Consider the following 25,703-nt stretch of genomic DNA (forward strand, 5'->3'; position numbering starts at 1 on the left):
TTCAACCTCCCCCCACACCCTGAAACACCCGACGAGCCGAATGATGGATCGGACACACAATGTCACCTGAGTATACCGGCCCCCACCGTGTTAAAGGTAATAGATCAAATGCTAAAACTGAACAGGGCAGAAGGTAAGAGAGTGGGTGTGGAGTAGTCACGAAGCTCAGGCACTGCTCCACACTTTGCTGTTGAACTGGATAGCTTTCCATCCTTAGCTCCTCTCCCCAACATTATCCAGTATTATTCAGCTAGCTGAATACACATCACATAACTGAGTGAAGATAGTGGAAGGACTCACGCCATCTCTCTGGAAGTAGATCAGGATCCCAGCAGTAATCTGTGCAATCAGGATTAGCAGCAAGCAGGTGAAATACTGAAAAACAAGACATGCCCATCAGCATCAAAAACCCCAGCAGGCTGGTGTAATAGTGAAATAAATATTCCTGCTGGTATAGTGGGGAGGGGTGTGTGCGCGAGCACGAGTGTCTGTTTGTGCGTGTCTTTTTCTGCTGGCTTGTACCCATGACCGCTGCACTGCAGTGGTGGTTTATCTTGAAATAAAGCTGAGCATTAACACAATAAATAGGAGCAGGAGTAGGCCATTCGGCCCCTCGAGCCTGCTCCACCATTCAATAAGATCATGGCTGATCTTCTACCTCATCTCCACTTTCCTGCACTATCCCCATATCCCTCGATTCCCTTAACATTCAAAAATCTATCGATCACTGTCTTGAATATACTCAACGACTGAGCCTCCACAGCCCTCTGGGATAGAGAAATCCAAAGATTCACCACCCACGGAGTGAAGAAATTTCTCCTCATCTCAGTCCTAAATGGCTGACCTCTTATTCTGAGACTGTGACCCCTAGTTCTAGACTCCCCAGCCAGGGGAAACATTCCCCCTGCATCTGCCCTGTCAAGCGCTGCAAGAACTTTGTATGTTTTAATGAGATCACCTCTCATTCTTCTAAACTCTAGAGAATATAGGCCTAGTCTACTCAATCTCTCCTCATAGGACAATCCCCCCATCCCAGGACCAGTCTGGTGAACCTTCGTTGTGCTCCTCTATGGCAAGTATATCCTTCCTCAAGTAAAGAGACAAAACTGTACACAATACTCCAGGTGTGGTCTCGCCAGGGCCCTATATAATTGCAGTAAGTCGTCTTTACTCTTATACTCAAATCCTCTTGTATTAAAGGCCAACTTACCATTTGCTTTGCTAATTGCTTGCTGTACCTGCATGTTAACTTTCAGTGATTTGTATACAAGGACACCCAGGTACCCCACTAGTTACAGCCTGCCAACCCAAAAATGATCCATTTATTCCTAATCTCTGTTTTCTGTCCGTTAATCAATCCGTGCTAGTATATTACCCCCAATCCCATGAGCTCTAATTTTGTTTAATAACCTCTTGTGTGGCACCTTATCGACGCCTTCTGAAAATCCAAATACAGCACATCCACTGGTTCCCCCTTATCTATTCTGCTAGTTACAGCCTCAATAACTAACAGATTTGTCAAACACGATTTCCCTTTCATAAATCCGTGTTGACTCTGCCCAATCTTATTATTATTTTCTAAGTGCCCTGTTACCACATCCTTAATAATAAATTCTAGCCTTTTCCCTACTACTGATGTCAGGCTAACTGGTCTGTAGTTTGCCGTTTTCTCTCTCCATCCGTTCTTAAATAGCAGGGTTCCAATCCACAGGAACCGTTCTAGAATCTATGGAATTTTGAAAAATGACAATCAATGCATCCACTATCTCTATAGCCACCTCTTTCATAACCCTAGGATGGAGGCCATCTGGTCCAGGGGAATTTATCGGCTTTCAGTTCCATTAATTTCCCCAGTACTACTTTTTTTACTAATATAAATTTGTTTCAGTTCCTTATTCTTGCTAGAGCCTTGGTTCTCCACTTTTTCCGGAAAGTTTTTTGTGTCTTCTTCCGTGAAGACAGACACAGAGGCCGGAATTTTGCCAGCGTTCAGGGGGCGGGTTTGGAGGCGGGACATCCAGCAAAATCGCAAAGATTGACAGCAGGTCAGAAACCCGCTGTCAACCCGTCTCCAAACAATCTTCCCAGGTGTCAGGTCCCCAATTTGCGCATGAACCCGACACCTAGCAGAGGGAATGTATATTTGTTACAAATTATGTATTAATTCTTTAAATGCTAGCCATTGCTTGTCTACTGTCATACCTTTTAATGTAGTTTCCCAATCTACCACAGCCAACTCGCCCCTCATACCTATGTAGTTTGCTTTGTTTAGATTAAAGACCCTAGTTTCGGATTTAACTAAATCACTTTCAAACTCAATATAAAATTGTGTCATATTATGGTCACTCTTCCCTAAAGGCCCCTTTACTGCAAGGTTATTAATTAACCCTTTCTCATTGCACAATACTAGATCTAATATAGTCTGTTCCCTAGTTGGTTCCTCAACATAGTGATCTAGAAAACTCTCTTAACAGGCAGTTAACAGGCTTTTTCCAATTTTAACTGGTCTACTGCGGGCTTCCCGACATCCGGACACCACACCAGGCAAGTGTGGCGTGCTGTGGATTTACTGTAATGTTGCTGCATTGATGACTGCTGCAGGAGTGGTGTGAAGGATCCAATGGTGCATTGGTGAGTTTCAGAGGTAAGAATATGTTGGGAAATCATTTTTAATGCATTTACACTTTTCTGCAGGTGACAAGTTTTGGACTGTATGTCTAGTCCCACCTCATTGGGAGGACCTCTCTCACCAGTGACAGATCGCTTCTGTAACCTCACCTGCAGCTGTCATCTGTTCTAGCCAGGCACTGGAGAGCCTGGGTACAAGGGCTCACTTTTGTACAGTGATTGTCAGTGTTTGCAGCACCTCAATGCTGTCAAACACTGAGAAATCAGCTGTCAAAGAAAATTGTGAAAACCGGCAGATGACGCATCATCAACTGATGTCATCTGACACTAGCTTCCTCTTAATTGGCCGGCAAGCCCGCAGGGCAGGCTTAACAAGGCCAATTGACGCAAAATCGCGTCTCTGCGTCTGATGTCATTGGGGGCAGGACTGGAACCCAGAAGGCAGCTGTCCCGCTCCCAAGCCGCATCAGACCGAAAAATCGCGGCCAAAGTATTTGTTTAATTTCTCCTCCATTTCCTTATTCCCCATTATAACTTCTCCTGTCTCAGCCTGTAAGGGACCCACTTTTACTTTCGCTAATCTTTTTCTTTTTACATACCTATAGAAGCGATTGCAGTCTGTTTTGATGTCTTTCGTTATTTTACTCTCATTCTATTTTCCCTTTCTTTATCAATTTCTTAGTCCTCCTTTGCTGAATTCTAAAATCCTCCCAATCCTCAGGCTTACTGCTCTTTTTGGCAACATAGTAAGCCTCTTCCTTTGATATAATACTACCTTTAACTTCTCTTGTTAGCCATGGTTAGACCATTTTTCTTGTGGGGTTTTTGTGCCTTAAAGGAATGTATATTTGTTACAAATTATGTATTAATTCTTTAAATGCTAGCCATTGCTCGTCTACGGTCATACCTTTTAATGTCATTCCCCAATCTACCGCAGCCAACTCTCCCCTCATACCTACGTAGTTTGCTTTGTTTAGATTTAAGACCCTAGTTTCGGATTTAACTAAATCACTTTCAAACTCAATATAAAATTCTATCATATTATGGTCACTCTTCCCTAAAGGTCCCTTTACTGCAAGGTTATTAATTAACCCTCTCTCATTGCACAATACTAGATCTAAAATAGTCTATTCCCTAGTTGGTTCCTCAACATACTGATCTAGAAAACTATCTTGTATACATTCCATGAATTCGTCCTCCACACTATTACTGCAAATTTGGTTTGCCCAGTTTATATGTAGATTAAAGTCCCCCATGATTACTGTATTCCCCTTGTTACATGCGCCTCTAATTTCCTGATTTATACTCTGCCCTACATTACAACTACTGTTTAGGGGCCTATAGACAACTCCCACCAATGTTTTCTGCCCCTTGCTGTTTCTTAGCTCCGCCCAAACCGATTCCACTTCTTGATTTTCGGAGCTAAGATCCTTTCTCTCTACTGTCCTAATCCCATCCTTTATTATCAGGGCTACCCCGCCTCCTTTTCCATTTTGCCCATCTCTTCTAAAAGTTAAGTAATACTTTTCAATTCCATTTAGTACTGTAAGCACCTCAATAAAGTTTCCTCTCATTCACCACCTTTCAATGCTGAAGAGTGGAAGGGGATGATTTTGCATGGAGTTCTCCCGCTGCTCCTTCATATTATTGTTAGGTAGGCCCTGGAAAGCCCCGCCCTGCTCTGTACTCCTGCCAACACCTGGATACCTCCTGCCAACACCTGGATACCTCCTGCCAACACCTGGATACCTCCTGCCAGTGGGGGAGCAGGACTTCCTCCTGACCAACAGGGTTTTTTCTGAGGTTACAGCGGTGGAGAGGGAGAAGCCAAGAGGAAATTCACCCCCACAAAAGCACACCTAGGAGCTCAGCATTGTGGTTGCTTTGTTGGTACACGAGCGCCCATAACATAAGAAGTAAACAAGTTTTGTGCAGCTATTTCAATCACACCACTGTCCTGTTCCCGCCCAGTAGAGAGGTTTGCAATTTGGCCACAAATATTTTGTTCCCAGACTCGCTCAACACCCTTGGGTATACAGCCTCAGTTGCTGAATGTATTTATTGGTGTTGACCCTAGTAAGAAGAGAGAGTATTTAAAGTACATCACCCAGTCCTCCATGAGCGACAGAAGACCTTCAGCCCTTCGATCAGAACTACATTTGAACCAAGTTTCCTCACAAACTGTTCTCATGCTCCCAGTTTGGGAACGACAATAAATCAATGTATTTGGGTACCACAACAACTTGTATTTATATAGCGCCTTTAACGTAGTAAAACGTCCCAAGGCGCTGCACAGGAGTATTAAAAGACAAAAAATTTGACACCAATTCACGCAAGGATAAATTAGGGCAGGTTGGTCAAAGAGGTAGGTTTTAAGGAGCTTCTTAAAGGAGGAAAGAGAGGTAGTGAGGCGGAGAGGTTTAGGCAGGGAATTCCAGAGCTTAGGGCCCAGGCAACAGAAGGTACAGCCACCAAAGGTTGAGCGATTATAATCAGGGATCCTCAAGAGAGCAGAATTAGAGGAGCGCAGATATCTCGGGGGGGGGGGGGGGGGGGGGGGTGGTGAAGGAGATTACAGAGATAAGATGGGGCGAGGCCATGGAGGGATTTGAAATCAAGGATGAGAATTTTTAAATCAAACCGTTGCTTAACCGGGAGCCAATGTAGGTCAGCGAGCACAGAGGTGATGGGTGAACGGGACTTGGTGCGAGTTAGGACACGGGCAGCCGAGTTTTGGATGACCTCAAGTTTACATAGAATGTGGGAGGCCAGCCAGGAGTGCGTTGGATTAGTTGAGTCTACCACATGGTGAACACACCATTTTATTATTTGATAAATCAATCAATATCCTACACTTTCATTACAGACTCACCAATCCTAAGAGGCATTTGACTTCATTAACAGCTCCAAGGCAGCCGAGGAATCCCATCAGCATAGTTACAGAGCCAACTCCAAGCAGGATGTAGGATCCAATTTTCAATGCTGATGATGATGATTCTGAGAAGAAAATAAATATAGATTTATTATTTGCACACAGCAGTCTGCAGTTCAAATCAAGAATTGACTCCACCAATCACCAGCTCATTCCATCCCAGGACCTCAAGCCTAGGGAATTACCTCAGTCCATCCATCTCTTACAATCTTCACACTTTTAAAAACCCAAGCTTACTGACGCCAATTATTTCTGGTTGAATCATATTGCCCATTATTATGTCCTATGTAATGGACCGCAGGTCAGTTAAAAGGAAATCAGAAATATTCCCAACAGGCCGAAGGGGGGGGCCTTCACCCCGACCGGCTGAGGGGTGAGGGGCGGCCTTCACCCCGACCGGCCGAGGGGGGGGGGGGGGGGGGGGGCGGCCTTCACCCCGACCGGCCGAGGGGGGGCGGCCGGCCTTCACCCCGACCGGCCGAGGGGGGGGGGGGGGGGTCACCCCAACTCCTGTATCTGGGGAGAGACTGGCACCATCTCAAATCAACCTGCTCAAATGTCAGTGGCTGCAGATTGGAAAGCTGACTCAGGACACTGTTGATGTCTGTAGGAGGAGGAGCCAAGGATACCAGTTCTGGTTCACTTCTAATTGACATAGCACTGAAATTACCCATCCCCCATCCTCAAATTGCAACAGGGGTTACGAGTGGAACCCCACAGCTTGTTAGTTCCCTTAGAGTCCACACTATCTCCACTGTAGGAGTGAGCAGATATTACTATGAGGTAGATACTCACGCAAGACAGCAATAAAACTGGTTTTATCAAGGAGAATCCACAACCCAAAGCCCAGGATAACAGCTCCAAGAATCTGCAAAATCAATCCATAAAACAGTTAGGTCCATCACAGGCCTGAGCAAACTACTGTTTAATGGTGGGGGCAATAAAGAAGAAAAGCCTCATTTAAAAGGGGTCCCTGATGGTGTGATTTTCTCTTGAAAAGGTTCCAGTGGTGGGTCTATCATTGATCAGTGCACATACTCCCAGATTTTAACTGTATCACCATAGAGGGGACGGTCAGTGCGGGGCCGACTGTATCTCCATAGAGGGGAGAGTCAGTGAGGGGCCGACTGTATCTCCAGAGTGGGGAGAGTCAGTGCGGGGCCGACTATCTCCAGAGTGGGGAGAGTCAGTGAGGGGCCGACTGTATCTCCAGAGTGGGGAGAGTCAGTGAGGGGCCGACTGTATCTCCATCGAGGGGACGGTCAGTGCGGGGCCGGTCAGTGCGGGGCCGACTATCTCCAGAGTGGGGAGAGTCAGTGCGGGGCCGACTGTATCTCCATAGAGGGGACGGTCAGTGCGGGGCCGACTGTATCTCCAGAGTGGGGAGAGTCAGTGAGGGGCCGACTGTATCTCCATAGAGGGGAGAGAGTCAGTGAGGGGCCGACTGTATCTCCATAGAGGGGACGGTCAGTGCGGGGCCGGTCAGTGCGGGGCCGACTATCTCCAGAGTGGGGAGAGTCAGTGAGGGGCCGATTGTATCTCCAGAGTGGGGAGAGTCAGTGCGGGGCCGACTGTATCTCCAGAGTGGGGAGAGTCAGTGAGGGGCCGACTGTATCTCCAGAGTGGGGAGAGTCAGTGCGGGGCCGACTATCTCCATAGAGGGGAGAGTCAGTGAGGAGCCGACTGTATCTCCAGAGTGGGGAGAGTCAGTGAGGGGCCGACTGTATCTCCATAGAGGGGACGGTCAGTGCGGGGCCGACTGTATCTCCATAGAGTGAAGAGTCAGTGAGGGGCCGACTGTATCTCCATAGAGGGGACGGTCAGTGCGGGGCCGACTGTATCTCCATAGTGGGGAGAGTCAGTGAGGGGCCGACTGTATCTCCAGAGTGGGGATGGTCAGTGAGGAGCCGACTGTATCTCCAGAGTGGGGAGAGTCAGTGAGGGGCCGATTGTATCTCCAGAGTGGGGAGAGTCAGTGCGGGGCCGACTATCTCCATAGAGGGGAGAGTCAGTGTGGGGCCGACTGTATCTCCAGAGTGGGGGACGGTCAGTGCGGGGCCGACTGTATCTCCAGAGTGGGGACGGTCAGTGCGGGGCCGACTGTATCTCCAGAGTGGGGAGAGTCAGTGAGGGGCCGACTATCTCCATAGAGGGGAGAGTCAGTGAGGGGCCTGGTGGGATACAGGGATGAACAGATCCTCAGCCCGCATCGAGAGCTGGGACTGAACATTCTTTACTCGAAACACAGAATCTAAGGATCTGTAATTAACAGCAATATTCTTTATTTTCCAATTACTAGACAATTTCCACCCATTTCTCCCTTCGTGCTTCACCCCACACATTGGGCTGCCTGGGAACAGCCCCACTTACTCACTGCCCCCACTCGAGCTCCGCTCCCTCCAGCCACATCCCCCAGTTCTCTCCACTCTCGCTCCACTCCTCCCCGAACTCGCCCCCAGTCAAAGCTCCCACAGGGAAGGGATGTTTGTCTATTGCCAAAACCGTCTCATCATTCAAAGCAGCTGGGTTTTCAGTAAGGAATGGTACACGACAGCCAGTTTGTGCTTCTCTGTCCCAGATATCATGTGTGGTGTGTGGGGATGGTGCACAGTTCCACATGTATTCTGTTCGACTGCAGCTTCTCATCAGATTCTCACACCTTGCAAAGAACATTTATTTTGAATGAATTTTAATTGCTCCTATTTTCAGCTCCTCCTTTAGTAAACAACCGTCCCAGATTTCAGTCTGTGGGACTCTATAATAGGCCAAAGTCAGCATTCCTCCAAACATTGACACTCAGTCCCTGGAGAAAGACCAACATTGACGCTCCGTCCCTGGGGAAAGACCAACATTGACGCTCCGTCCCTGGGGAAAGACCAACATTGACGCTCCGTCCCTGGGGAAAGACCAACATTGACGCTCCGTCCCTGGGGAAAGACCAACATTGACGCTCAGTCCCTGGGGAAAGACCAACATTGACACTCCGTCCCTGGGGAAAGAGCAACATTGACGCTCCGTCCCTGGGGAAAGAGCAACATTGACGCTCCGTCCCTGGGGAAAGAGCAACATTGACACTCCGTCCCTGGGGAAAGACCAACATTGACGCTCCGTCCCTGGGGAAAGACCAACATTGACGCTCAGTCCCTGGGGAAAGACCAACATTGACGCTCAGTCCCTGGGGAAAGACCAACATTGACACTCCGTCCCTGGGGAAAGAGCAACATTGACGCTCCGTCCCTGGGGAAAGAGCAACATTGACGCTCCGTCCCTGGGGAAAGACCAACATTGACACTCCGTCCCTGGGGAAAGACCAACATTGACACTCCGTCCCTGGGGAAAGACCAACATTGACACTCCGTCCCTGGGGAAAGACCAACATTGACACTCCGTCCCTGGGGAAAGACCAACATTGACACTCCGTCCCTGGGGAAAGACCAACATTGACGCTCCGTCCCTGGGGAAAGACCAACATTGACACTCAGTCCCTGGGGAAAGACCAACATTGACGCTCCGTCCCTGGGGAAAGACCAACATTGACACTCAGTCCCTGGGGAAAGACCAACATTGACACTCAGTCCCTGGGGAAAGACCAACATTGACGCTCCGTCCCTGGGGAAAGACCAACATTGACACTCAGTCCCTGGGGAAAGACCAACATTGACACTCCGTCCCTGGGGAAAGACCAACATTGACACTCAGTCCCTGGGGAAAGACCAACATTGACGCTCCGTCCCTGGGGAAAGACCAACATTGACACTCAGTCCCTAGGGAAAGACCAACATTGACGCTCCGTCCCTGGGGAAAGACCAACATTGACACTCCGTCCCTGGGGAAAGACCAACATTGACACTCAGTCCCTGGGGAAAGACCAACATTGACACTCAGTCCCTGGGGAAAGACCAACATTGACACTCCGTCCCTGGGGAAAGAACAACATTGACGCTCCGTCCCTGGGGAAAAGACCAACATTGACACTCAGTCCCTGGGGAAAGAGCAACATTGACACTCCGTCCCTGGGGAAAGACCAACATTGACGCTCCGTCCCTGGGGAAAGACCAACATTGACACTCAGTCCCTGGGGAAAGACCAACATTGACGCTCAGTCCCTGGGGAAAGACCAACATTGACACTCAGTCCCTGGGGAAAAGACCAACATTGACACTCCGTCCCTGGGGAAAGAACAACATTGACGCTCCGTCCCTGGGGAAAAGACCAACATTGACACTCAGTCCCTGGGGAAAGAGCAACATTGACACTCCGTCCCTGGGGAAAGACCAACATTGACGCTCCGTCCCTGGGGAAAGACCAACATTGACACTCAGTCCCTGGGGAAAGACCAACATTGACGCTCAGTCCCTGGGGAAAGACCAACATTGACACTCAGTCCCTGGGGAAAAGACCAACGACGCTCCGTCCCTGGGGAAAGACCAACATTGACGCTCAGTCCCTGGGGAAAGAGCAACATTGACGCTCAGTCCCTGGGGAAAGACCAACATTGACACTCCGTCCCTGGGGAAAGACCAACATTGACACTCAGTCCCTGGGGAAAGACCAACATTGACGCTCAGTCCCTGGGGAAAGAGCAACATTGACACTCCGTCCCTGGGGAAAGACCAACATTGACACTCCGTCCCTGGGGAAAGAGCAACATTGACGCTCCGTCCCTGGGGAAAGACCAACATTGACACTCAGTCCCTGGGGAAAGACCAACATTGACGCTCAGTCCCTAGGGAAAGACCAACATTGACACTCCGTCCCTGGGGAAAGACCAACATTGACGCTCCGTCCCTGGGGAAAGAGCAACATTGACACTCAGTCCCTGGGGAAAGAGCAACATTGACGCTCCGTCCCTGGGGAAAGACCAACATTGACGCTCCGTCCCTGGGGAAAGACCAACATTGACGCTCCGTCCCTGGGGAAAGAGCAACATTGACGCTCAGTCCCTGGGGAAAGACCAACATTGACACTCCGTCCCTGGGGAAAGACCAACATTGACACTCAGTCCCTGGGGAAAGAGCAACATTGACACTCCGTCCCTGGGGAAAGACCAACATTGACGCTCAGTCCCTGGGGAAAGACCAACATTGACGCTCAGTCCCTGGGGAAAGACCAACATTGACGCTCAGTCCCTGGGGAAAGACCAACATTGACACTCCGTCCCTGGGGAAAGACCAACATTGGCGCTCAGTCCCTGGGTTAGGCCACTTCTGCTCCCAGTCTTCACAATATAATGAATGCCAGGCTGCACCTGAACCGGGCTGGGACCAAGGTCCTAGCGGAAAGGATAAATAGAGCTGTAGAAAGGACTTTAAACCAATAAAGTGGGGAAAGGGTTCAGCTAGAAACAATGGTAGAACTGATAACCTAAAGATGAGAAAAAGGAAGGAGAGCAAATGTCAGACTGCAAAAAGGGGTATAAATAATTCAAGTTCAGATAATAGTGTAAGAATTAATAATCTACATGATATAAATACGACAGGAGTGGTGAAAAATAAGAAAAAGTGGGATCAGTTAAAAACTGAGAGAAAATTATCAGCCGTGCACAAGGGCAGAGTGGGGACAGTTAACCAAATCTCTACATAAATGCACGAAGCATAAGGAATAAAACAAGCAAAGTAGAAGCTCAAATTCAGCACAAAGGGTATGACACAGTAGTCATTAGAGAGACCTGGCTACAAGCTGGTCAGGAATGGGAGCTTAAAGTTTCAGGTTAAACTGGGATGAGCCGTTAACAGAAAGGACAAGAAAATAGGGAAAGGAGGAACTGCAGCAGTATTACTCAAAGACAATACACTATTACAGCAGTTAAAAAGGGCAGCAGTGAGGGTGAGAAGGCAGTGGAAACACTCTGGTAGAATGAATGTTTGGGGGAGTTATCGACAGACCTCCTAACAGCAGGGATATAGTAGCAGGATGCATAAATACAGAGATTGGAGAAGCATGCAGCAAAGTTATAATGGGAGATTTTAAATTTTCACAGACTGGGAGACTTAAAACAGCTAAAATCATAAAGGCAATGAAGTTCTAGAGCGCATACAGGACAGTTTTCTGAAACGTAGGCCTAGAAATTCGGGGGTTTAGCAGCGGCCGTTAAGGCCCATTTTGAAGAAACAATGGCGGCTGCCTCACTTCCAGCAGGTCCTGCGGCGGCCGCCATGTTCAGCAGGTCCGTAGCGCTGCCGTTGCCTGCGCTCGCTGCAGAAATGGAAATGAGGCAGATCATGATGTCACTGAGTGTGCAACGCCCACTTGTTGCACAAAGTGCCATTTTCACCGTCGCCGCGCCACTTACCGCCCTTTCTAATCACAACCAGTTAACCAAGCGTTCAGCAGCAGGAAGGAGCCTCCAGTAGCGATATTTAAAGGGATCCTCAAAAAATATACAGCTGACATGGTTTCTCAGTTTCACTGGCTCTGTATAACTTTCTGCAACTCTTGCAGCTTTCTAAACTTCTTTAAAGTTCCTGAGGTGACGGAGTGTTGGTGCAAGTGGCGAACACCTTCATTCACATTTAAAGGCTTCTGCTCACAACACCTGCTCACAGTCATGGGGGCTATACGTGCAGTCCCCCTCACGCAGGAGTATCTTCAAGAGAGGGAGCGAAGAGAAGCAGCGTGCAGAGGGAGGAGGGGAGGGGGGCCAGTTGGGCTCACCCACCTAGGGTCTTCCGAGAGCACTGCTCCTACCGCCACTTAAGCCAGGAGCAGTGTATTAGGAGGCTCCGCTTCACCAAGGAGGTGGTCACAGAACTCTGCCACCTCCTGCAACCAGACCTACAGCCTCAGAGCATGGTGACCATGGCTGTCTCAGTGGCTCTCAAGGTCACCGTGACCCTCAATTCCTTCGCCAGCGGAACCTTCCTGTCTGCAGCAGGAGACATAGCTAACATCTCTCAGTTCGCCATCCATTGCTGAATCTGAAGGTCACAGAGGTCTACACCAGGAGAAAGGGCTAGGTTGTCTTTTCTCTGAACAGAGAGAAGCACGCATGTGTCTTTGGCAGGATAGCGGGCTTTCCCATGGTGCAGGTTGCCATCAACTGCTTTGCAGGCACCTGAGATGTTCTGTAACCACAAAGGTTATCACTCACTTAACGTGCAGTTGGTCTGCGACCATGCCCAGCACATCACAATGGTGAATGCCCGGTATCCTGGCAGCAGTCATGCCTTCATCCTGCGCCAGTCCGGTGTGCCAGCAATCTTCCAGCCACCCATCCAGAGTGGTGTTGCTCGGAGACAAGAGCTATCTGCTTTGCACCTGGCTGATGACTCCCCTCCGCAGCCTCAACACTCATGCCCAGCACTCAAATGACAGCTATGCTGCCACCAGAAACATTAGGCACGTCATCCAGCAGACCATCGGTGTGCTGAAGCAACGGTTCCGCTGCCTTGAACCCTCCAGTACACGCCGTAGCGGGTGTCCCATTTCGTGGTGGTCTGCCGCATGCTTCATGAGGGTGATGCGCTATCAATAACTCAAAAGACTGAGATTAAGCGAGTAACTAACAGGCTTTTATTAACAAGAGAATGAAGGTGTGCCTCGAGTGGTCGACCGGTCCAGAATACAGAGGGACTGTGGAGCAGTCACCTTTATACCTGGACTCGTGGGAGGAGTCAGCCAAGACATGTACAGGCATGTACACAGTGGAATACAAACAGTGGTTTACCACATTCACCCCTTGTTTAAAATGGAGTCCGGCGGGGTGAAGTGTATTAAAAGTTAGTGTATTGGAGTCTCTCCGGAGGTCTTGTCTGCCGCTGTGATCGACGTGGCGACGGCAGGGGTAGTGAAGCTTCCGGCGTCGAGTCCCGCGTAGGCTGGGGCACTGGTGTGTCGTCCTCGTGGGTGTCGAGCGGGTCGCGAGGCCCAGGCCTGCCGTCTGCTGGGGCTGGATATCGGATCGTGGGGGGGGGGGGGGGGGGGGGGGTGATGGTAGTGGGTAGTGGGTTACTGCGGCCCCCGAGGGTGCGAGGTCTCGTATGGAGACTGTGTCCTCCCGCCCGTCCGGGTACGCAATGTAAGCATACTGGGGGTTGGTGTGGAGGAGGTCGACCCTCTCGACCAGGGGGTCCGTTTTATGGGTCCTTACGTGTCTTCTCAGTAGGACTGGCCCTGGGGACGTCAGCCATGGCGGTAGCGATGTCCCCGATGTGGACTTCCTTGGGAAGACAAACATTTTCTCATGAGGGGTGGCGTTAGTGGCAGTGCAGAGCAGTGACCGAATAGAGTGGAGCGCATCGGGGAGCACATCCTGCCAGCGGGAGGTCGGAAGGCCCCTAGACTTTAAGGCTAGCAGGGCAGCCTTCCAAACTGTCGCATTCTCTCTTTCCACCTGTCCGTTCCCCCGGGGGTTGTAACTGGTGGTCCTGCTTGTGGCAATACCCCTAGCGAGCAGGTACTGACAGAGTTCGTCGCTCATAAACGATGAGCCCCGGTCGCTATGGATATAGCTGGGGAAACCGAACAGGGTGAAGAGGTCGTTCAGACATTTAATGACCGTGGCACTGGTCAAGTCCGGGCAGGGGATGGCGAATGGGAAACGGGAGTACTCATCAATAATGTTGAGGAAGTACACATTGCGGTCGGAGGAGGGGAGAGGCCCTTTAAAATCAACGCTCAGGCGCTCGAAGGGGCGAGTGGCTTTTATCAGGTGAGCCCTGTCTGGTCTATAAAAGTGCGGTTTGCACTCAGCGCAGACTTGGCAGTTCCTGGTCATGGTCCTGACCTCACCTCCTCAATGGAGTAAGGCAGGTTGCGGGCCTTGATGAAGTGGAAGAACCTGGTGACCCCCGGGTGGCAGAGGTCATTGTGGAGGGCCCGCAGTCTATCGATCTGCGCGCTGGCGCAGGTGCCACGCGATAGAGCATCTGGGGGTTCATTGAGCTTCCCGGGCCGGTACAAGATCTCGTAATTGTAGGTGGAAAGTTCGATTCTCCACCTCAAGATCTTGTCGTTTTTGATTTTGCCCCTCTGCTTGTTGTTAAACATAAACGCAACTGAACGCTGGTCAGTGAGCAGGGTAAATCGTTTTCCGGCCAGGTAGTGCCTCCAATGACGCACAGCCTCCACAATAGCCTGGGCCTCCTTCTCAACAGCGGAGCGTCTGGTCTCCGGGCCCTGGAGGGTTCGTGAAAAGAAGGCCACAGGTCTCCCCGCCTGATTAAGGGTAGCGGCCAGGGCAAAGTCGGATGCGTCGCTTTCCACCTGGAAGGGGATGGATTCATCCACTGTGTGCATGGTGGCTTTGGCAATGTCTTCCTTGATACGGTGGAAGGCTAAGCGGGCCTCTGCCATCACGGGAAGAGAGGTGGACTTGATCAGCGGACGGGCCTGGTCCGCATAGTAGGGGACCCACTGGGCGTAATAAGAGAAAAACCCTAGGCACCTCTTCAGGGCCTTGAGGCAGTGGGAGTTCCATAAGGGGACGCATCCGGTCGGGGTCGGGACCGATGACTCAGTGTTCCACAACACAGCCAAGGATGGCGAGGCGGGTTGTGCGGAATATGCACTTCTCCTTGTTATACGTCAGGTTGAGGAGTTTGGCGGTGCAGAGGAATTTTGAGAGGTTTGCGTTATGGTCCTGCAAGTCATGGCCGCAGATGGTCACATTGTCCAGATATGGGAAAGTGGCCTGCAACGCATTTTGATCGACCATCCGGTCCATCTCCCTTTGGAAGACGGAGACCCCGTTGGTGACGCCAAAGGGAACCCTAAGGAAGTGATAGAGGCGGCCGTTTGCCTCAAAGGCAGTATACTGGCGGTCCTCAGGGCGGATAGGGAGCTGGTGGTATGCTGATTTCAGGTCAATGGTCGAGAAGACGCGGTACTGCGCGATCTGGTTGACCATATCAGCTATGCGGGGGAGTGGGTAAGCGTCCAGCAGGGTGTAGCGATTTATTGTCTGGCTGTAGTCGATGACCAGGCACTGCTTCTCGCCGGTCTTAACGACCACAACCTGGGCTCGCCAGGGGCTGGTGCTGCCCTCAATAATCCCTTCCTTCAGGAGCCGCTCCATTTCGGTTTTAATGAAAACCCTGTCCCCGGCACTGTATCGCCTGCTCTTTGTGGCGATGGGCTTACAGTCGGGGGTGAGGTTAGCAAACAGTGGGGGGGGGGTGACTCTGAGTGTGGAGAGGTTGCACCTGGTGCGCGGCGGGCAATTTGGAAGCTGCTGGCTGCGGACTGTGAGTGGGGGGAGGGGTCCACCGTACGCCATCGTAACACTTAAGGTGGCACTGAAAATCTAACCCCAGTAGAACAGCAGCACAGAGGTGGGGCAGGACCAGAAGTTTAAAATTATCGTACACAGTCCCGTCTACTACGAGTGTCACCACGCAGTAGCCGCCAATGTCCGCCGACTGGGACTCGGAGGCCATAGAAATCCGCTGGTGCGCAGGCAGGACTGGGAGAGAGCAACGCCGCACCGTGTCGGGGTGGATGAAGCTCTCCGTGCTCCCAGAGTCAAAAAGGCAGATTGTTTCGTGACCATTTACCTTAATGTCCATTGTGGACCGGGCCAGCTGGTGCGGTCTCGCTTGGTCCAGCGTAACGGAGGCCAGCGTAGGGGTCGGTGTGTCGCTGCGGGTATCAGATGAGGCGGTGTTGGGGGCCTGCTGCGTCCCGGCTGTCGTCCAAGATGGAGGCATCCATGATCCCCATGTGGCTGGAGGCGTCCAAAATGGCTGCTGTTCCGGTGGTTCGCACATGGCTGGGGCGGCCCAAGATGGCGGCCCACGCACGGCGCTGCTGGGGTTCGGGGGTGGCTTTGGCCCTGCAGACGCTGGCGTAGTGTCCCTTCTTCCCGCAGCCCGAGCAGATCGCATTTTTCGCCGGGCAGCGCGCTCTGGGGTGTTTGGCCTGGCCACAGAAGTAGCATTTCTGGCCTTGGGGCACTGCTGTCTGGCCTTGGGACACTGCTGCGGCAGTTGGGCCATTGCTGGGATGTGGCTGGGGTGGCACAGCGCTATGAGACGGGCCTACCGTGTCCCAGGCTGTCATTCCCCGCGGCGTCCACGGTGCAGAGGAGTAGGCATCCATGCCCCAGTAGGCTGCGTCCAATGATAGTGCGAGTTCAGAGGCCTTGTTGAGGTCGAGGTCACTCTGCTCCAACAATCGCTGTCGGGTGTAATTGGACCTGTGGCCCGCTACAAAAGCGTCCCGGATAAGTTCCTGTGTACACGGCGGCCTTTACATCCTTACAACCACAGGCCCGGCCAAGCACACAGTGCCTGAAGGTATTCCTCGGTCGATTCCCCAGGTTGTTGTTTACGACTCCCCAGAAGGTGCCTGGCGTACACTTCGTTCACTGGGCGCGTGTACTGGTCCTTGGAGCTTGATAGCATCCGCATACGAGGTCGCGTCCTGGATGACCGAGTACACTCGGTGGTTCACTTTGGAGGTCAGTACATCCAGTTTGTCCTCGTCCGATTTGACCGTTGCAGCGGAGGCGATCAGGAATTTTTCAAAGCACCTCAGCCAGTGAGTAAACTTGGTGGATGCGTCCGACTCCCGATGGTCTAAGTCTAGGCATGCTGGTGTGAGGATCTTCTCCATTATAAAAATCTTGTTAATAAAATTGATGCGCTATCAATAACTCAAAAGACTGAGATTAAGCGAGTAACTAACAGGCTTTTATTAACAAGAGAATGAAGGTGTACCTCGAGTGGTCGACCGGTCCAGAATACAGAGGGACTGTGGAGCAGTCACCTTTATACCTGGACTCGTGGGAGGAGTCAGCCGAGACATGTACAGGTATGTACACAGTGGAATACAAACAGTGGTTTACCACAGAGGGCGCAGCCATTGCCAGCATGGATTGCGGACCACCTCAGGAGGAGGACGAAGAAGAGGATGGAGGGATGAGGCAGGCAGCAGATCCCTGTTCTTGACCATTCCTTTACGCCCGTCGTTCGGGTGCCTTTTCCTAATCTAGTGCTCCTATGAACTGCTCCCCCAGTGGCTACAGCACGGCTGGTGGAAGGCTGCTGACCTTCAGTGCGGGAGACTTCAGATGGCCTTACAGGATGACCTCAACCAGCTGCGCGCCTAGAAGGCCCGGCTATAGACTGCACCACCTCGGCATGGGCAGCAGCAGTCTAGGCTGACAGATAGGCAGTGACAAGGGCAGTGGTGGAAGCAGGAAAGCGGTCATCCTGAGAGAGGACAGCAGGTTCCTGCTCCACTGACCCTCTGCCATCCCCCCAGGGCAGCGGCTCAGCATCCGGAGCAAATCTGTTGGAGGACAGATTGCTGAACTGCTGAATCACCCGACAAGACCCTTTCCACACCGGTAAGCCCAGTGACGGTGGCAGCAGTCTGAGCTTGCGTTGCATAAGGTCTGAAACCGGGCACGGGAACCATGCAGCGCTTTGCATACACACCTGTTCAAAGTGGTGCAGGCAGCACGCATTCTAATCATTGCAGCGCTGATCTCAGCGCTAAACGCACTGCTGATTGGCTTAGTGCTTTACAGTGGGCCAATATCGGGGGCAGTCTACTGGCCAATAAAGTTTGGCCTAGGCTCGCCGCACTACTTAAAGGGAGGCGTTTTGTTGCAGAAGCACCTCATTGTCATTGTGAGCAGAGCCAGGGCCCAACAGCCAAGGGAAAGGGCAAAGAGATTTTCCGATGTGGCACTGGAGGTCTTGGTCCTGGGTTTACAAAGACGCTGTGAGGTCCTCTACCCAAAGGGGGGCAGGAGGCCTTCAAGGCTGAACACCAGAAGGCCGCAAAAGTTTAATGACCTCACACGAGTGGTCAAGGCGAGTGAATGCATCATCAAATGCCACATCCCACCATCTGCACCACTAGCCTCACACACTGCTCAATGCACCACACCCCCATCACTCACCTACCAACAATCTCTAGCAATCACCACTCAGACCTCACAATCATAGCTTCACTTCACCCTCACACCTACCACTGCTGCATGGCTCACACCCACATCTCACACCTTGCACATACTGCCAGCTATTCAACCGTGGCAGGCACATCACCCAAACACACCACCACACTCACTGACACTTCCCTTTCTCTTGCAGGCAAAGATGGCACAGAACAGGAGGGAGTAGAGGCAGACGGAAGGCGGCCAAGCCACTGTACAGAACCTCAGCGACCGGGAGCACCAGCAGATGGGTGGAGGGGAAGCCAGACTTCAGAACCTCACGTAGCGAGAGTTCTCGAAATAATTGAGGGGCAGTCACGGAGTCCGTGGTGAGCGAGAAAAATTGAAACCATCGCTGATGATGATATGCTGATATCTAATCCTTCTTCTCACATTCACTGCACCCTGATCCCACAATCGCTTCTCACTTACAAGCTGATGATGCTCTATGCAAGGATACCTTGCTTCCCCTCCCCCCCACAATATAACCCTTGGGTATTTCTCCTTTCAGATACCAAAGAACTGCCAGTAGCCCAGCCAGTCCCCAAAGTGATGGAGGAGGACAGTGAAGGAGAAGACACGCTGCCACTGACACTCGCAGACACTAGCTCAGAAAATGGCACTGCGCGGACTTGAGTGCAGTATAGAGGCAGGATCTGCATGTGGTGAGTCACCGGGCATGAGTGGGCTGCAGCCAGGCCAGGGGGAAAGGGTAGCTCGGGTGCCAGTTCCTCGGAGGGCGAGTTTGCACACAAGTTCTGCCGCACAGGGCTCAGATGATGACCTCAATGGGGCGGCCTTTGGAAGAAGGGTGATGGGCATGCACACAGAAATGCTTGGTGAAATGCCAGGCCTGCCAGAGTCTCTTGTCAATGTCAAGGAGCATGGAGGAGTCCGGCTCCAACATTGCACGGGTCTTTGCACGGAGCTTGGAGCCCGTGATTTCCAGGATGGAAATGATGGGCAAGTCCATGAGAGAACTTGTGGATCTAACCATGATGCTGGGTGTGATGGGCAATGTCGCAGCTTCCATTGCAGCACAGGCGGAAGCGGCCCAAGGTCTGAGGACACTGCTGCCATCGTGGCTGGGTTTACTAGTGTGGAAAAAGACTTGGAGTCTCACAGCAGTCCAGCAATCTGTCCCTCAACAGATGGCTAGAATGCTGCGGCACCACCCCGGGGGGATGGCAGTGGCTCTGGAGCAAGACCCTGCTGTCTCCTCTCTCAGGATGACAGCAGTCGTCCTCACCACTGCCACTCCACCAGTGCCCAGGATTCCTGTTGTCTGTCAGCCAGCCAGGCCGGACTGCTGCCACCCATGCCAAGGTGGTGTAGTCTCCAGCCAGGCCTTCTAGGCCCAGAGCTGCTCGAGGTTGTCCTGCAAGGCCATCTGACGTCTCCCACACTGAAAGTCAGCAGCCTTCCACCAGCCATGTTGCAGCCAGTGGGGTAGCACTTTGTAGGAGCACTAGGGCAGGCAAAGGCACATGAAAGACGAGCACTAAGGGAATGCACAAGGGTGATTAGTCGACTTTGTTCTTTTGATTTGCGTTTGATAAATTTATAAATTACATTTGGAATATTTGTTTTGTGGTGGCTCTCATTTCAGCTTTGTGCCCAGCAGGATGCTGTTCTACTTTCATTTGGTAGTAGCAAATCAAATGTCAGTATCTAAATTGGATATCCAGGCCAAAGCTTCTGGTGTAACAGCGTGGATATCTTGTAGGCTGCCTGCAAATTTCCTCGGAGGGCAGCGCTCAATGATGTGCTCCAGGGTCTGATTATGAGCTCCACCGTTGCACGATGGGGATGCTTTAATCTTCCATCTATGGCGAAGGTGGCATCTACCATGACCGGTTCTGAGGCGGTTGATGGTTGTCCACTGTTTGCAAGAAAGGTTTGATCCTTCGGGTTGTACTGTGGGGTCTTCTATAAGGAATCCATTCCGTATGTCGCAGTTCTTCCAAGCATTTCACCATCGGTCATCAAGGCTGAGGGGAGATCGCTGAAGGGCTTCGGCGACGGTCCAAAATGGCCTCCTAGATTTGAGACGGGTTGGTGGTAGGTTGTTCAAGTCGGCCTGGATCGGCATGTCTTTGCTGGTGTAGCGGTTGTATTCTCTGGAGACTGCATATTCGCGGCGTAGGGGTGCGATGTTTGCACACACGGGCAGCCAAGGTGTTGGTATCGATAAAAGCATGCCGGTGATAATTCTCATAGCAGAATTCAGCTGGACATCAACGGATTGGACATGCGGACTCGATAGCCATGCCGGAGAGCAGTAATCTGCTGTAGAGTACATCAGGGCGAGTGCTGCCGTACCGAGGGTTTGAGCGTCTGCTCCCCATGTGGATCCAGCCAGTTTCTGGATGAAGTTGACCCTACTCTTTAGTTTCTTCCCAAGGTTCTGGAGATGTTGTCTATATGACAGGGTGCAATCGAGCATGATTCCTAAATAGGAAGGTTTTTTGGCATGGTTTACCTCTGCACCACAAAAGGAGACTGAAAGTGAATGTGCAGGTGTAGCAAATCATTAGGAAGGCAAATGGTATGCTGGCCTTCATTACAAAAGGATTTGAGTACAGGAGTAAAGAAGTCTTACTCCAATTATATAGGGCCTTGGTGAGACCACATCTGGAGTACTGTGTACAATTTTGGTCTCCTTACCTAAGGAAGGACATACTTGCCATAGAGGAAGTGCAACGAAGGTTCACGAGATTGATTCCTGGGATGCCGGGACTGTCGTATGAGAAGAGATTGAGTAAACTAGGCCTGTATTCTCTTGAATTCAGAAGAATGAGGGGATCTCATTGAAGCATACAAAATTATTACAGGGCTCGATAGGATGGATGCTGGGAGAATGTTTCCCTTGGCTGGGGAGTCTAGAACCAGGGGCCACAGCCTCAAGATAAGGGTCAGCCATTCAGGACTGAGATGAGAAGAAATTTTTTCACAGAGGGTGGTGAATCTTTGAAATTCTCTACCCCAGAGGGCTGTGGAGGCTCAGTCATTGGGTATATTCAAAACAGAAGTCGATAGATTTCTGACTAGTTAGGGCATCAAGGGATATGGCGATAGAGCCGGTGAATGGAATTGAGGCAAAAGATCAGCTATGATCTCATTGAATGGCGGAGCTGGCTCGAAGGGCCGAATGGCCTACTCCTGCTCCTATTTCTTATGTTCTTATGTTCAAAGCTTGGTTAGCTTGTTGGGTGTTGAGGTGGAATGTCGAGGGGACGGTCTTTTGCGGGAAGTAGGCCTCTATCCTCTGTAAATCACTGGTTAGGGTCTCTTCAGTGATGGACAAATTCATGTTTTGCATGGCCAAGGCAATGTCATCAGCATATGCAAACTTGTGGGACTCTGTTTTGGGCAGGTCACTGGTGTAAACATTGAATAACGGGTGCCAGGTCAGATCCCTGTTGGAGTCCGTTGTTCAATGTCCTATATCTGCTCTTCTGGGTGCCAGAGTAGACATAGAAGCGTCGGTTGCTAAGCATAGAATTGAGAAGATGGATCTTTGTTCTGCAGGGTAAAATGGTGGAGAGCTTGAAAAGCAGTCCATGCTTCCATACTGTGTCATACGCTGCTGACAGGCCCACGAGTGCTACGGCGGTCTTGAGCTGGCGCTGGCCGCCTGCTTCAATGTGCGTTGTTAAAGCTATCACTGGGCCGCAGCAGTTCCAGCCGCTCCGGATCCCGCTTGCTCCTTAGGAATGGTTGGCTCGATGATGGGGGCTAGTCTGTGGGGTAGTAGCCTCTCCAGCTCTTTATAACAAGTGCAAAGCAAGGAGATCGATCGGTAGCTGGAGGCTTCACAAGCGTTCTTCCCTTGCTTCAGGAGGGCAATTATTTTAGTCTCCCTCCAAATAGGTGGAATTTTACCAGATTCCAGTACCTCGGAGGAGGAGGTCAACCATCTCTTCACTTCATTCTGGGTAAACGCCATCTGGACCAGCAGCTTTTCCAGATTTGGTTGTCGGCTGGGTTGCATTTAGTTCGCCCAAGGTGAATGGATCAGACGATCTTGGTGTCGCCATCAAGTTTGTCGAAAGTTGCCGCTTCACCTGGTGTTGAAATTCTTTGTCCACCGGAGCCTTTGATGTTTGTATCAAGTGGGATGCAATGTGTCCACTCCGATGGTCATCCTGTGTTTATAGGTGGGGTTTGCCCTGCCAAGTTGACGGAGCAGGGCCCGTGCTTTCCTACTGGAGTGAGTGAAGTTAGTCTTCTCCTCAAGGCTCCTCCACCTTTCACGTCTCGCCGAGTTCAAGGACTCCAGCATTGCGGTGGCTGGGTTCTTATTCAGCAAATACTCCTGGTAGAGAGCCTCGCTTTCTTCCGTCCAACAAGGAATATGTGTCTTTCTAAACCCCCGAGATTTACTGCATTTTACAGCAGCTTTAATAATTCTTGTAAATCTGTTGAAGGCACTGGTGGTTGGTGGAATCCACCTGATGTTGGTGTCAACTGACTTTTGGAAGGTTTCCCAGTCTGCTTTTTGAAGTTCCATCATGGTTCCGGTGTTGATGTAATGACAGGAATTTCGATGACAACGTTGATGATTGAGGGCCTGTGTTGACTGTTGGGGAAATCGTCAAGAACAGTTCTGGAGGCGATGATTGTTTCCTCTCAAGACAGCAAAGGAAACCCACAGGTCTGGGTTCTCTCTCCACCTTGACGAATGAAACCTACCTCGATCTTTGGCATCAAAAAGGAGGAATGTATTCTCTGGTGAAGCCCACTGTACAATTGCTTCTCCATTATAGTTGGTGTCTGCATAGCCGCACATTGTGTGGTGGTATTAAAGTCTCCGATGGATGGATGTTGACTCGGAGGGAGCGGTGGGTCAGAGGACCGTTCCATTTGCTACTGTCACCGGGAGGTCGATTTAACAACAAGTTCGGTGTCCTGTGAGACAACATTAGTTGTGATCTAAGAGCTAAGATCAGATAACAGGGTGGGCCGTGAGAAGGCTGTCATCATCCACCACGCACAGGGATGGTAAAATCTGGGGTTTCATTCACTGGAACTGGAGTCTGATGAGGCGCCTAGACAGCCCATCCAGAACAGGGATGTGCTGCCTGCCTCCTCCCTTCCTCCTAAGGTGGTCCTAGAACCCATGCTGGCAAGGGCTGGGCAGTTATGATGGCCAAGTTGTGGATCATGCAGCAGACCACCACAAAATGGGACACCCGCTCCGGCGAGTACTGGAGAGCTCCTCCCAAGCAGTCAAGGCAGCTTTAGCACCCAGAGGGTCTGCTCAATGACATTCCTTGTGGCAGCATGGCTGTCATTATATGAGTGCTGGCCACGAGTGGTGGGGTTGTGGAGGGGAGTCACGAGTCAGGTGTAGAGAGTGGATAGCCCTGGTCTCCGAGCAGCCACTGTCGGGTTCGATATGGAAGATTGCTGGCACAGGAGACTGGCGCAGGATGAAGGCACCATGACCGCTGCCAGGATATCAGGCACACACCATCATGATGTGCTGGGCATGGTCAAACAACAACTACACATTAAGTGAGTGGTAGCCTTTGCGGTCCATCTCAGCATTGATATGCGGCACCTGCAAAGCCATGTGTGTGCAGTGGATGGCGCCCTGCACCATGGGGAAGCCCGGTATCCTGACAAAGCCACGTGCACGCTCCTCCTGCCTCTCTCTGTTCAGAGAGGAGACAATGAAGTCACTTCTCTTGGAGTCCAGAGCCTCTGTGACCTCCCGGGTGCAGCGATGGGTGGCGAACTAGGAGATGTTAGTTACGTCTCTTGCTCCAGACTGGAAGGATCCAGTGGCGAAAAAAATTGAGGGCCACAGTCACCTTGAGGGTCACTGGGAGAGCAGTCATCACCCTGCTCTCAGGCTGCACCTCTAGTTGCAGGAGGTGGTAGAGTTCTGTAACCACCTCCTTGGTGAAGCAGACCCACTGAACACACTACTCCTGGCTTAGGTGCAGGTAGAAGTGCTCCCTGAAGACCCTAGGTGGGCAAGGCCACCAGCTGAGAGCCCGCCTGGCCCTCCTCCTCCTCCTCCTCCCTCTCCGAACATCTTTTCTTCGCTGCCTCTGCTCCCTCTCTCGAAGATACTCAGGTGTGAGGGGGACTGCATAGAGCCCCCATGGCTGTGAGCAAGTGGTGTGAGCAGAACCCTTTAAATGAGAATCAAGGCTTTCTCCACGATCAGCAACACTGCCTGTCACCACAGCAACTTTAAATAACTCTAGAAAGCTCCAAACAGTTGTACAAACATAGACAAAGCCAGTAGAAGTCAAAAAGCAAGTCAGCTGCAAGTTGTTGATGATCCTTTTAAATAGTGCTGCTGGGGGGGGTCCTTCCTGCTCCTGAATGCTTGATCTGCTGGTTGTGATTAGGAGAGGGCGTTGAATGGAGTGGCAACGTCCGAAATGGCAGCTCGTGTGTCAAATCAGCATTGCACACTCATTGACGTCACGATCTGCCTCATCTAAATATCGGCATCGAGCGCAAGCAACGGCAGCGCTACCGACCTCCCAAAATGGTGGCCGCCACGGGACCCGCCGGAAGCAGGCAGAAGCGAGGCAGTCGCCATTTTTTTCTTCCAAACCAGCCTTAACTGTCAGCGCTAAAGGCTGCAATTTTGTAGCCATAGGATATTAAAATGGAGATGTAATGGTGTATCTGTATAATACCTTTAGTAAGACCGAAGTTGGAGTACTGCGTGAGGTTTTGGGATCTACACTATAGGAAGGATGTTGATCCAATAGAGGCCAGAGTGCAGATTCACCAAGTTGCTGCTTGGTGTGAGGAAGTACAAATATGAAGACTTGTAAAATTGGGACTGTTTTTGTTGGAACAGAGAAATTTAAGGGGTGATTTGATAGAGATACTTAAAGTTATGAAGGGATGGGACAGAGTGGATAGAAACACTCATGGGGTATAGATCTGCCCCAGTCTGGAGGGTGAAGACGCCCCTCGTGTTAACATTTAACAATAGGTTAGATAGGTGGATGAGGTCAAGGGGAATAGATACGAGAACAGGGTGGGCACAGGGGATTAGGACACTGCTGGTGTGGAGGATAAACATCAACAGTCTAGTTGGGCCGAGCAGCCTGTTTCCGTGATGTAATTTCCATGTGATTCTATGTAAATTGGCTGAACACAGAGAGAGTGGATTGTACGGCAGCTGAAGTCCGGGAATACTGCGGGCCCCTTCTTTATATCTGCCATAGAAAGCATGGAGACCCGACCCGGCCCTGCCCCCTCTCCCCCCAGCCCCGCCCACTG

General features: G+C 51.1%; 1 protein-coding gene across 4 annotated transcripts in view; it reads right to left on the reverse strand.

Moving 5' to 3' along the window:
• Nucleotides 1-231: 231 nt before the first annotated feature.
• Nucleotides 232-25,703, reverse strand: part of LOC147106556 (CD82 antigen-like) — a 104,479-nt gene continuing 79,007 nt past the window's right edge. For all 4 annotated transcript variants that reach the window (XM_086008454.1, XM_086008451.1, XM_086008453.1 and 1 more), the window contains 3 exons: nucleotides 6,356-6,428; nucleotides 5,501-5,625; nucleotides 232-375 (listed from right to left, as the gene is read on the reverse strand). In XM_086008454.1, the coding sequence (XP_085864580.1) occupies nucleotides 247-375; nucleotides 5,501-5,625; nucleotides 6,356-6,428 (327 nt within the window). In that variant the 3' untranslated portion in view covers nucleotides 232-246. The remainder of the gene's footprint in view (nucleotides 376-5,500; nucleotides 5,626-6,355; nucleotides 6,429-25,703) is intronic.

Source organism: Somniosus microcephalus, chromosome 15 (assembly GCF_052327205.1).
Source record: "Somniosus microcephalus isolate GS21.2 chromosome 15, FLI_Smic_1.0, whole genome shotgun sequence".
Classification (NCBI taxonomy): Eukaryota; Metazoa; Chordata; class Chondrichthyes; order Squaliformes; family Somniosidae; genus Somniosus; species Somniosus microcephalus.